Here is a 13,919-nt window from a genome sequence, read left to right as displayed (position 1 = left end):
GCATCCAACCTGGGCTGGTGATCTGTTTCACCCTTGATAGTATACTTGTTTCAATGCTGTTCTCTCAGAACATCCCACCCTCGCCATATGACCCAGCAATCCCACTCCTGGGCATACACACCGAGGAAACCAGATCTGAAAGAGACACGTGCACCCCAATGTTCATCGCAGCACTGTTTATAATTGCCAGGACATGGAAGCAACCTAGATGCCCATCAGCAGACGAATGGATAAGGAAGCTATGGTACATATACACAATGGAATATTACTCAGCCATTAAAAAGAATTCATTTGAATCAGTTCTAATGATATGGATGAAACTGGAGCCCATTATACAGAGTGAAGTAAGCCAGAAAGATAAAGACCAATACAGTATACTAACGCATACATATGGTAATTGTTTAAATACTACTATAGCCTGAATGAAAATGAAATGTCCTTTGATTCTGAATCACAAACATTTCTGAGAGACTAAATGCACCAAGTCAAGTCTTCATACACTTTCTCTTGTGTCTTGTCCAATAACAGTCATTTTATTTAGGGAAAGAAATCACGAATAATTTGTTAAACAGTAGTGTCTTCAGCGATCCAAATTCATTTTCATTCAATGCCATGCCTCAGTGGAGTGTGAATTTACAGCCATAATATGCTAATCCTAAAGTGAATAACTATATTTTATTAAATCTAAGTCACCAATTGTGAGATGCATGCTAATTTCAGGGATAGTAACTGTGAAAAAAATATGTTTCTTAGAACTTATAGTTTATCAACGAGATGGTGAAATGAAACCTGCTTTAAATGAGTTAGAGGTGCCTATTTTCAGTTGCTAAGATGTTAAAAACAGTCCTTTTTTGTTTTTACTATGATAGGTAATAGAAGACATACTTTTATAGTTCAGATGAACATTTTTCAGCTTTGGGAGAATCAGAAAGATATGTATATAATACCTGCCCCCTGCTGGTCAAATATAGTCAGCAAGCTCATAATAGAAAGCATATTTATTTTTTTAAAAATTGAAGCCAAGGGACTCCTCTGGCGGTCCATGGTTAGGACTCTGTGCTTCCACTGCATGGGGTGCAGGTTCAATCCCTGATCAGGGGACTAGGATCCCACATGCTGCATGGCATGGGCAAAAATATTTTTTAAAAGAGGGGGGTGTGAAAATGAATTATATCTCAATTAAAAATGCTGTACTGTGGCCCAGGGGTAAAGAACCTGTCTGCCAATGCAGGAGACACAGATTTGATCCCTGGGTAGGGAAGATCCCCTGGAGAAGGAAACGGCAACCCACTCTGGTATTCTTGCCTGGGAAATCCCAAGGACAGAGGAGCCTGGTGGGCTACAGCCCATGGGGTTGCAAAAGAGTCAGGCATGACAGAGCGACTGAACAACAATACTGAATATAGAAAAAAAATTAAAGCCATAAGGGAGGGGAGGAGGAAGGGAAATAGATTTCAATATAAAATTACTTAGTGTTACCATATTTTCTTGGAGCAACACTGTCAGAGTGAAAAGATATTCTTACCCTTTGTGTCATGTAAACTAAACATCTGGATGATATGCTGGATTGTTTTCCCTATAAACTAGACATATTGACACTGAGCAAACACAGCTCCAAATTACGTTATCTGGGTGAATAGTCTCAGAGCTTCCCAAAGCCAGCTTCTGACAGCTAACAATGATCAGTCGAATTTGGCCTACTTTTTCAGAAGCGGTGTTCTTCCAAACAAGAACCAAGAGGAAATAAAGCACTAACGATAATAACTAATATTTATTTACTGACCCTCCCTACATTATTTCACTGAATTCTCGTCACCAACCACTAGACTAAATCTTGTTGTCATCATCCCCATTTATAGTCTGGGAAGCCTTTCCTCTCTTTGGGAACTTTGCGGTCTAGGATTTTAAGACATGATCACATATTTTTAAATTTTAATCAGTCGAAGACTTCTGTGTGTCTGCCTACTGCTGAGCTAGTTATTTCCCTCCATCCTCTGCATACACATTCTTTCCTGGTCATCACATCCAACTTCCCCATAAACCCTGGAAAAGCAGCAGCAGAGTGGACCCCTGTCAGATTCTCAAGCATCAGGCCCTTTTTTTCAGCTGATGAGACTAGCTGGCCTGCCCTCCAGCAGATGCTCCAGAAACTGAAGCCTATTATTACACAGCCGTGGCCATCACTGCTATTTCTACATTATTATAAATTTCCATGAATGAAATAAACAAAGTTACTATAGAAACCTGATCACAATTCCTTGTTGAGTCAGAGCACCCACAGGGCCAGTTACGGTGTGGCAACCCGGCAACTCTCACGAACATCCTGGCCTCTGCCCCACTCACTGGAGACATCTGACAAACTGTCCCCTGCCTCTGTGCTCTAGTTTCTTCTCTGCATATAAAATACCAGAAACAAACATGTCGCACTGTGTCAACCACTGTTTATCTGTGAAGCTATACTACATACTTGGGAATATTTACTATGTCTAATGAGATAGATGGTGGGAATAAAAAAGAGGGTGAGGGCTTCCCTGGTGGTCCAATGGTTAAGAATTTGCCTGCCAATGCAGAAGACACATGTTTGATCACTGGTCCAGGAAGATTCCCCATGCCGTGGAGCAAGTAAACCCATGTGCCACAACTCTGGAGCCTGTGCTCCAGAGCCCAGGAGCCGCAACTACTGAAGCCCATTCACCCTAGAGCCTGTGCTCTACAACAAGAGAAGCTACCAGGATGAGAAGCCCGCGCATCACAAGTAGAGAGTATCTCCCATTCTCTGCAAGTGGAGAAAAGCCCATGTATGTCCATTTCGTCAGAAGAAAAGAAGTCTTCCTGGGCCTGTGACCCTCCAGAAAAAAGATTCGATTCCAAGCCTTGTTTCAAGTTATCTATGGCCATGGGATGGGTTCCACCAGTGAGCTGTGAGAAAAAGTGACATGTGCAACTTCTGGGTTGTGCTTTAAAAAGGTATGTATGTGTTTGGGGCGGGAGGTACTCTCCTCTTTCTTTTTCCTCCACCCTGGTTTGAATGTGTATGAAGTGGTGAGCTGTGAACAGCCATCTTTGATTGCAGATGAAAGCTGCAAGTTGAGAGTGGAAGAAAAAAGGAGGAGGAGGTTGGGTCTGGGACACTGCCTGGACATTTATATGAGAATGGAAGTTCTAACTTGTTTAAAGTATTATGATTTTGGCCTTATTAATATACCTGGAAATAGGATATAAGCAACCACACCTGTTTTTTTCAAATTTGGTATGACATCTTCCAAGATGTATTTCACTAATGATTTCTAAGCTCTGATTTCTAACAAGGAATACTCTAGTGAATTTCCTGGGAAGGTGGCTACCCATAATCCCCTTACATACATGCGGTTCCTCCTACCAACAATAAAATGGGAAAGATTAGAGTCCCTTCAAGAAAATAAAGGGAACATTTTATGCTAAGATGGGCACAATAAAGGACAGAAATGGCAAGGACCTATCAGAAGCAGAAAAGATTAAGAAGAGGTGGTAAGAATACACAGAAGAACTATACAAAAAAGGTCTTACTGACCCAGATATCCATGATGATGTGATCACTCGCCTAGAGCCAGACATCCTGGAGTGTGAAGTCAAGTGGTCTTTGGAAGCATTACTAGGAACAAAGTTACTAGAGGTGACAGAATTCCAGCTGAGCTATTTAAAATCCTAAAACATGATGCTGTGAAAGTGCTGAACTCAATATGTCAGCAAATTTGGAAAACTCAGCAGTGGCCACAGGACTGAAAATTGTCAGTTTTCATTCCAATTCCAAAGATGAGCAATGCCAACAAATATTCAAAATACTGCACAATCATGCTCATTTCACATGCTAGGCAAGGTAATGCTCAAAATACTTCAAGCTAGGCTTCAACAGTACATGAACCGAGAACTTCCAGATGTAAGCTGGATTTAGAAAAGGCAGAGGAACCAGAGATCAAATTGCCAACATCTGTTGGATCATAGAAAAAGCAAGGGAATTCCATAAAAACATCTACTTATGTTTCATTGACTACAGAAAACCCTTTGACTGTGTGAATCACAGCAAACTGGGGAAAGTTCTTAAAGATACGAAATACCAGACCACCTTAACTGCCTCCTGATAAACCTGTATGCAGATCAAGAAGCAACAGTCAGAAGCAAGAGGTAGAAGAACTGGACATTGAACAATGGACTGATTCCAAATTGGGAAAGGGGTACATCAAGGCTGTATATTGTCACCCTGCTTATTTAACTTATATGCAAAGTACTTCATGTGAAATGCCGGGTTGGATAAAGCACAAGCTGGCATCAAGATTGCAGGGAGGAAAAAAAAAACAAAAAAAGATTGCAGGGAGAAATATCAATAACCTCAGATATGCAGATGACACCACCCTTATGGCAGAAAGTGAAGAGGAACTAAAGAGCCTCTTGATGAAGGTGAAAGAGGAGAATAAAATAGCTGACTTAAAACTCAACATTCAAAAAACTAAGATCATGGCATCTGGTCTCATCACTTCATGGCAAATAGCTGGGGGGAAAAATGGAAACAGAAACAGACTTAATTTTCTTGGGCTCCAAAATCACTGCAGATGGTGACTGCGGCCTCAAAATTAAAAGATGCATGCTCCTTGGAAGAAAAGCTATGACCAACCTAGACAGCATATTAAAAAGCAGAGACATCACTTTGCCAACAAAGTTTCATCTAGTCAAAGTTATGGTTTTTCCAGTAGTCATATACGGATGTGAGAGCTGGATCATAAAGAAGGCTGAGGGCCGAAGAATTGATGCTTTCAAACTGTGGTGTTGGAGAAGACTTGAGAGTCCCTTGGACTGCAAGGAGATCAAACCAGTCAATCCTAAAGGAAATCAATCCTGAATATTCATTGGAAGGACTGATGCTGAAGCTCCAATAGTTTGGCTACCTGATGTGAACAGCTGATTCATTGGAAAAGACCCTGATGCTGGGAAAGACTGAAGGCAGAAGCAGAAGGGGCAACAGAGGATGAGATGGTTGGATGGCATCACTGATGCAATAGACATGAACTTGGGCAAACTCCAGGAGATGGTGGGGGACAAGGAGGCCTGGCAGGCTGCAGTCCATGGGGTTGCAAAGAGTTGGACACAAATGAGCAACTGAACAATAGCAACCTTCTACCAAGAGGTAGAGTCTGCCTCCCCTCCATCTGAATCTGTGCCTGGCTTGTAACTTGCTTTGACCGACAGAATGCAAGGGAAGTGATTCTATGCCAGTCCCAGGCGTAGGCCCTTAAAGAGTCTGGCACCTTCTGTGTTTACCAGCTCAGAAGCCAGCTGCCATCTAAAGAAGCCCAATTATCTGACTTGAGAGGCCAAGTGGAGAAGATGAGAAGTGAAGGGAGAAAGAAAAAAGGGAATCAAATGTTAGCCAGTACAGCGACCTCTGAATGAGATGCTGCACACGGGAGTGAAGCCATCTTGGATCCTCCAGCCCCAGACATTGGCCATGACTATGTGTAACAAAGGTGAGCTGTCTCCACCAAGCCCTGCCCAAATTGCCAACCCAAACAACCATGAGCCATAACATGGTTGACTGAAGCCACTAAGTTCTGTGTGATTGGTTGTGCAGCAATAGATTACTGACACAAACATAAAATAGTTGGAGGTTGTTGATGGAGGGAAGAAGTGGTCATTTCCTGGCACAGAGAGAGAGTGACTAACCAAGGCAGAACAAACCTGGCCACTGAAAACTTCCCTCATTGCTTGCTTCCCCCAGCTAGACTGTAATCCATGTGCATGTCCCTGAACCGAGTTTCCACTTCTTTGGCACCATATGAGATATAAGGAAACTTTCCCAATGGACCAAAGAGTTGAGAAGCAAAGAATTCCACAATTGGAAGTCACTATCTTCATCAGAAAGATGCCAAACTAAAAATTCATTGGGGATATACTACAGTGGTGCAATAACAGTTTACCTGTTTAGTTTGTGCTAAAAATCTTGCCAGTTTAAAAAGTGGAGCAGTATCTCGGACTTCCAAGGTGGTAGTGTAACCACTGGAGACCTCAAGTTTCCAATGCAGGGGACGCGGGTTCGATCCTGATCAGAGAGCTAGGTTCTGCGTGCCCTGGTTGGGCAAGTTCTACATGCCATGCAGTGGGGCAAAAAAAAAAAAAAGTGGAGTAGTATCTCAATCAAGCAACTTGTTGCAAAGCTGAAACTAGCTTCCTGAAAGTTTATAAAACAATGTGTATTTGTCAACCTGGGAAAAATTTTGTATGATTTCAGAGCATTTACAGCAATGCCCTGATACATTTATTCTTAGCCCCACGACATTTGTATCCTCAGCTGAATCTCTAGAAATAATACCATTCTGCCCAGCAAACTTCCTTGTGGGTCACTGGGTCAACCGAGCTGTCAGATAATTGGGAAGCCGGAAAAGTAGTCCATCAATATGCGTATCTAAAACTGCAGAGATTTTTTTTTTTATTCCAGACTTCCGTTTGTGTTAACTCTCCAACTATTCTATTCCACAGGAAATATAAAATAAGCAGAGAGTAATTTCAGGAAGCAAGATGGTTTGTACATGGTCTTTTGTTAAAACATCTCAATGGGGCTCACTGTGTATCTGAAGATACTTGCTCGGTTTTCATTGTCCATGGGTTTTAAATTTACTTGAATTTTTTTTCTCTTCCTGTTGGCCTAGGGAAAAGTGTTGGTCCAAAGGAGAGGACCTGTAATTATAACTGTCCATTGTTATATCTACATGCCAATGTAACCGGAAAGGACTAAAAATGGAAAGAAAGAAAAAAATATACCCCAAAACAATAGTTGTTACAGTCTATGGGTTTGGTTTTTTATATATATATATCAATGGAAGTTGTGGCTCTCTAAATATTTTACCCTCCTGCAATTTGCAGTATGTTTTTCTTCCTCCTACATTGACTTATTTCTATCTATATCTGTTTTTGAAATAACCATGGACATTGAGTCTACTGCCAGAGTGTAGGCTGCCTAAGAGAATGAATTTTGACTTGTGGTCCTTTCAAATTAGCCAGACCACAGAACTGACCACCTCAGCATCAAAAGCCAGCCCAGGGTTCTCTCCTCCCTCCAGATCTGAAGGAGAACTGAGAGGATTTCCTTAGCACTCAGCACAGCTGGACCTAGAGGCATTGCTCAAGGCAGTGTAGAAATCTGAGAATTCCTTGGCCACCAGGTGTCAGCTCCTAAACTAGGCTGAGGCTCCAAGCTGTGCTCACAGACCCCCAAGCCCTGCCAACATACCAAGTCAATAAATTCATTTAATAATACACTGAAAGCCAAAGAGTCCATGACATCCCTGGAGTAAAATTCACAGGGGACAAACTCCAGCTTCTCTGTCACAGAATCAAAGAAAGATTTGCCTGCTTGCTGTGTCTTATTTCCTTTTTTTTTTCCTGGGAGCTCATTGATCACTGATCTCCTTTTCACCCCTCCCACTGCATGCACCAATTCCCCTACCCCCAAAGATGTCTGTACCTTGCTCTGTCCCACTCCAAGATCAATCCCCTGGAATTGGGGTTCATTTCTTAGTTTTTTCTGTCTCCCTCTGGGAAGGTTCCAGGCCCATCTGGTTCGGCTTAAGACACGCTTGTTGCTTTTTGAGAACAATCAGCACTTTCTTTCCATTGTTACGCACAATCTGGACATCTGAACACTGTGATCCCTGGAGGATTCTGCCAGTGCTGGCTCAGCAGGGAGATTTTCGAGTATCTCCTCCCCTCCCATCACCTCTGCCCCTTCCAATGTGAGGGAACAGACATTCAAAGCCGGGGGGTGGGGGTGGGGGGGCAGTGGAGTGGAGTGTTCTGAAGAGCTAGCTTGCACACTCCAGGTCACCAGGCAGCGAGTGAAAGCAACATCTGGGAGGGGCTCTTCTGACCTCAACATCTGGCCTCAGGTCATGTCCTTCTAGAAGAGTGTGCCTGGAGCTCACAGCCTGAGCACTATCCTACATGCACGGGCTGAGCAGGGCCGCTTTGCAGGCTCCTCCTCACTGAGAACGACAGCGATTTACAGGGAGATGTCTAAGACCTCAGAGCAAGGCTGCTGAGGACTTCCTGGTGGTCCAGTGGTTGGGAATCCTTCTGCCAGTACAGGGGAGATGGGTTCAATCCCTGGTCCAGGAAGATTCCACATGCCTCGGGGCAACTAAACCTGTGTGACACAACCACGTGTGCCCATGTGTCTAGAGCCTGTGTGCCTAGAGCCCATGTTCCACAATAAGAGAAGCGACCACAATGAGAAGCCTGGACATCACAACTAGAGAGTAGCCCTCCACTCAGCGCAACTAGAGAAAGTCCACGTGCAGCAACAAAGACACAGTACCGCCAAAAAATAATAATAAATAAAAGAAAGAAAAAGGCTTCTGTGGCACAGATTCTGTTGGCACTCAGTTTTTTTTTTTTTAAATCATCACCTGCACTGAAATCTTTACTGCCTGTACTGAAATTCTCAAATTGACATGTCTTGGACTCCTTCTGCCAGCTGGGTGCCAGCTAGGTTTGCCAATGGGAGGCACTCCCATGAGAACAGAGGGCAGGATGAAGAGGGAAGCCATTAGGCTTCTGATAGGGGCTTTCCTGAAGGTTTCCTGGGCTCCTGACTTCATTCTCATCCATGATGGTGTCAGCTGCAGACATGTCAGCCTCAGGGTGAGTTTATGGACTTTGGGTAACACCACTAGGCCACTTTTGCTCCCCCCAGCCCTTGGTTGGGATGCATTTCTGCTCTAACTAATCTCTAGGTGGCGCAGTGCTAAAGAATCTGCCTGCCAATTCAGGACACGCTTCCCTGGGTCAGAAAGGTTGCCTGGAGAATCTACCCACTCCAGTATTCTTGCCTGGGAAATCCCATGGACAGAGGAGCCTGGCAGGCTACAGTCCATGGAGTCACAAAGAGTCAGACACGACTGAGTGCACACGCACACCATGTCTGGCAACAGTCTTTTTCCTCTTTTGTCCCTCCAGCCCTTCCTATGTGTTTGTAACCACTACCCTGTATTAACGTCTCCTCTGTTGGAAACACCTAGAATGCTTTCTGTCTTCCCAGTTACTGATAAATTCAAACTCCCATCTAAATCATAGAAAGAGAGAAGCCAGGAATAAATCTGAGTCAGTTATCTGAGAAATTACTTGGACCTGGTGCTCTTGTTAAGATGGATGTAAGATAAGGTCCGGGCTGTGATGTAGAAGGCTCACATCTTGGGTCAGTCCCCTGGCTATAACTGAAGAATAAGGATGACCGATGCTGCCAAGGGAGATAGTGGACAGTGGTACTGTCATGAAGACACCCATAGGACCAAGGCCAGAGAAGCTGTTGTACAACTGCCCCCAGAGCGCAGCATCCAGTTTCAGTCACATCCCTGGATTGTCTGCCCAGACGCTGAGCTGTCAGGAAGGAGTCCTTGGGGGAATGGGCAGGCGCAGACTGAGCTGAATGGTTCTTTGCAGGATGGGCAGACCCAAGCAGCATAGGAGCCAGGCTCCTGTGGTCAGCTGCCTTGCCACCTCTGTGCCAGAGCTGTCTCTGGATTCAGGGACTTTGAGCCTAAAAGCCTGGAGACATAGGCTTGGCTCTATGCAACATCAACAAAGTCAAGGCCTTATCTGCAGAAGGGGGATTGGACTAGAATGTTCTGTTAGGCTGGGTCCTGGCAGCTCTAACATGTTATGAGTCAACAGTCTCCTGGGATAGTAGTTTTCAATTACCTGGATTAGTTTTGGAAAAATGCCAGGGCCCCTGATACTCAGATTTAAACTGCAGCCAGAGTTAAAAACCACTGTCCCAGAGCAGTCTGCCTCAACTTTAAAAGGACATAGGAATCCCCTGGGGATCTTCTTACAATGTGGATTTTGATCTGTCGGGTCTGGGATAGGTCCTAAGAGTCTATATTTCTAACAAGCTTCCAGCTGGTGCTCAAACTGCTGGGCATTATTTTGCGTTAAAAGGTACTAAGTATTGTGTTGCTCAATTGTGTCTGACTCTTTGCGACCCTATAGACTGTAGCCCGCCAGGCTCCTCTGTTCATAGGATTCTCCAGGCAAGAATACTGGAGTGGGTTGCCATTTCCTTCTCCAAAAGGTACGAAAGTTCTTCCCAAATTTGATCTTCCAAGGCAGGTTCTCAACCTTTAGAGCATCAGAATGTCCTGGAGGGCCTGTGAAAATGCAGATTGCCTCACGGTAAGCCTCACCCCAGCATCGACAATCCTGCAGGCCTGGAAATGTGCATTTCTAATGCTTCTGGTCAGGAGTCCACACTCTCTGAGATCCACTGCTCTCAGATGATGGTCCTGAGTCTGGCTGTGCATGAAAACCACCTGGGAAGTTTTTATAATGCCACTCACCTCCTTCAGCTATCCCACATCAGGCTAACTGAGTCAGAATCTCTAGGGTAAAACCAGGGTGTGTTGTTGTTCAGTCACTAAGTCATGTCCCACACTTTTGCAACCCCATGGACTGCAACCCACCTGGCTCCTCTGTCCATGGGATTTCCCAGGCAAGAATACTGGAGTGGGTTGCCATGTCCTTCTCCAGGGGATCTTCCCAACCCAGGAACTGAACTCAGGTCTCCTTCAATGCAGGTGGATTCTTTACTGCTGAGCTACTGGGGAAGACCCAGGATCAAGGCATGGCTAGGTTCTAAAAGATACTCAGGTGATTCTAGTAAGTAGCCAGGGTGGGTATCCACTGCTCAGAGATGGGTGATTCTCAAAGGAAGGGTGATTTTTCTCCTCCCTCTCCTCCTCCCTCCAGAGGACATTGGACAATGTCTGAAGACATTTTTGGTTGTCGCATGTGGGAGCTGGGGAAAGATGTCATTGGCATTTAGCGGGTAAAAGCCAAGGCTCTAAGCATTCTAGAGTGCAAAGGACAGGACCCCATGACAAATAATTATCTGACACCAGATGTCCATTATTCCAAGATTCAGAAACCTTGTCTAGAGCGAGGTCTAGCAGAACCCCAGAATCTGCCCCAGATCTCCTGAAGCAGAAGCTACATTTTTACCAAGGTTCCCAGGTGATCCCCAAACTGGAGTGGCTTAGATCAGTGGCTCTCTCTTTAAGCTCTTCTGAACGCCCTGGAAGGCTCCTTAAAGTGCCAAGTGCTGGGCCCATGCCCAGAGTTTGTGATTCAGCAGGTCTGGGGTGGGGCCCTGAATTTGCATGTGTAAAGAGTTCCAGCGAGGACTTCCCTGGTGGCACAGTGGATAGGACTCTGCCGGCCAATGCAGGGGACATGGGTTCGAGCCCTGATCCAGGAAGACTCCACATGCCACAGAGTAACTAAGCCCGTGTGCCCCAACTGAGCCCACACACTGCAACTACCAAAATATGTGTGCCCTGGAGCCTGTGCTCTGCAACAAGAGAAGCCCGCACACTGTCAACCAAGAGAAGCCCCTGCTCACCACAACTAGAGCAAAGCCCGAGAGAGGCAATGAAGACCCAGTGCAGCCAAAAATAATTAATTAAAAAAAAAAAAGAGTTCCAACGAGGCTGCGGCCAAGGCTCCCCAGAACCACAACTAAGAACTACTGCCAACAAATCCAGAGTCAGGTAAGACAGCCAAAACCCTGCCAGTTTAGCCCACTGAGCATTTGCTGATTCCCAGAGTCGCTAACAAAGGAACTACGTCTGTGGGCTGAAAGGCACAGAGCTGCTCCCTGCAGGACCATCCGGCCAAATGTCAACAACTCTGTTCAATGCTCAGGGCACATCCCGGAACTAAAATAGCAGGACTGCCCCATACCTCTCTCCGCCAGCCTCCAGCTGCCTCGATTGCAATCCAAGAGAGAGACAAGTCACGGGAAAGCCATGAGCTGTGAAGTCAACTCAAGCAAAGAGACTGAGGCTAGGTCTGTGCTGAGCCAGAGAAATAGGGATGACGAGAACCACAGAAAGCAAAACTGGGCCCTTAGGTGTTGCACATGGAACACAGGTGCTTCCTTTAAAATCCACTTTATGAGGAATTCCCTGGTGGTCCAGTGGCTAAGACTCCATGCTCCCAATACAGGGGGTCCAGGTTCCATCCGTGATCGGGGAACTAGATCCCACCTGTGGCAACTAAGAGTTTGCATGCAGCAATTTAGGGATCCTGCATGCTGCAACTAAGACTGGGTAGAGATAGATACATAAATAAAAATTTTAAATCCACTGTATGGACACCCCCTGCTCCTCCCAAAGTAGGTGCCTCCTGAGGACTGGTGATATTTTCTTACCAACACAGGTGGCTGGTTGGCCACTCCAGGCCTTGTTGTCCATACACCTGACTGTCTGCTCCCCTTTCAGCGTGTATCCTGGCGAGCAATAGTACTCACACTGGGAGTTAAAGTAGGCACCGTCGACGCACTTAAACCCTCCATTCACTGGCATGGCAAGGGTAGGACATCGCTTTTCTGAAAAAGAGAAAACCAGAGATTCAGCATGTCTTAGTTTTTGTCACGGAGTTTCAGAGTCCAGAAACTGAAAGCATAGGGGAAAGTGAACTGAAATAAAGCAGATAGAAGTCTGAGAAAAGATGGATGGTGTCACCAAGCAGGATGCCATGGGGCCTTTGGGGAGGCAGACCTCTTCCCATATCCTCCATGCTAACTCCTCTCTGAAGACCCAGATAATAGTATCTGATGCACACTCCCTGAGTTTTTCAAATGCTAAAACCACCACCAAATGGGCGCAATGAACTACTTGATGACCCCAGACCCCTGGCGCCTATAATGTTAACCACCCTGTTACCTCACCATCAACCAATCAAAGAACTGTGCATGAACTTATCTTGTACCCTGAGACCCACAACCCCTCCACACACACACCTGGCCTTTAAACAGGCTGTGATAAAACCTTCCAGGCAGTTGGGAGGTGGGCTGAGTTTGGGCTGGAGCCACTGATTCTCCTTGCTTTGTCCTGCAATAAACCTTTCTCTGCTCCAAACTCCGATTTGGAGTAAGAATGTGCTTCCAGGGGAGAACAGTGAAGGGTGGGGGAGGCAGGACGGGGAGAGGAGGATGGGGGACAAGGTGGTATCTCAGGCCAGGTGAGCCTCAGCCCGATCTTGCAAGGGAGCCCTGGAGCATGACTGACACCTGAGTCTGCCCTGCCTCCAGGCATGGTAGCTGGGCTTTCAGAATCCTTTACCCGTCAGTAGTACTGGGCAGCTAGAGGCTGCCCACGGGGGATGATTTCCCTGTTAGGATGGAGAAAACAGTGCTCTGAAGGAGCAGAGCCTCTTCTTCCTCGGAGGAAGGTCAATCAACGGTACAAGTCATGAAGAGCAACTGGTAGCAGGGCATCCAGGACACCTGGGAGAAGCACATACTGTCCAGGATAGTCACCCAAATGGTATAGTCGTCTACATAGACTGGATCACACAGCTGCAGCCCCCAACCCCAGTTTCCCCAACTGTTAAAGGCACCCATATCAACAGTGTTGTTGCCAAAATTGCATGTGTTTGAAACGCTTGGTACACAAGTGCCCCATTCATGACAGCGGTCTGGAAAAGCAATGGCACCTGAAATGTGCTTCAACCATGCTGTGCAATGTGCAGTTTCCCAAGTGAGACAGAACTTTTCAGGAAGTTCAAAGTCAGCCCCTGAAATGCGCTTACAGTCTTCTCCCCTGAGGCCTGGTGCCTTTCAGGGAATGAGCATCATTCAGGGGGTAATTCTTTCCTGCCTCCCTAAGCTCTACCTCGTGGAGGAGCACTTCTCTCTACTTCCAGTAGTCCAGGGCAGAGCACCTTTTTTTTTTTTTGAGAGGGAAATAAAGTTTATTAGAGTGGGAGATGCTGATAGAACAGCGGGCCAACTCAAGGGAGAACCAACATTGAACAGGGGCACTTACTCCACTTTTATACCCAGGGTACAAGGAGTGGGACAGGGGTCTTGTGGGTCATTTGCTGATTAGATGAGG

At 45.7% G+C, this 13,919-nt stretch overlaps 1 protein-coding gene across 2 annotated transcripts in view; it reads right to left on the bottom strand.

Annotated features, from left to right (window-relative positions):
- SRPX (sushi repeat containing protein X-linked) overlaps window positions 1-13,919 on the bottom strand; it is a 138,798-nt gene that overhangs the window by 61,078 nt on the left and 63,801 nt on the right. For both annotated transcript variants that reach the window (XM_043458060.1, XM_043458062.1), the window contains one exon: window positions 12,233-12,409. In XM_043458060.1, coding sequence (XP_043313995.1) covers window positions 12,233-12,409 — 177 coding nt within the window. The remainder of the gene's footprint in view (window positions 1-12,232; window positions 12,410-13,919) is intronic.

This window comes from Cervus canadensis, chromosome X (genome assembly GCF_019320065.1).
Source record: "Cervus canadensis isolate Bull #8, Minnesota chromosome X, ASM1932006v1, whole genome shotgun sequence".
NCBI lineage: Eukaryota > Metazoa > Chordata > Mammalia > Artiodactyla > Cervidae > Cervus > Cervus canadensis.
This window is presented reverse-complemented; position numbering and strand designations above follow the sequence as displayed.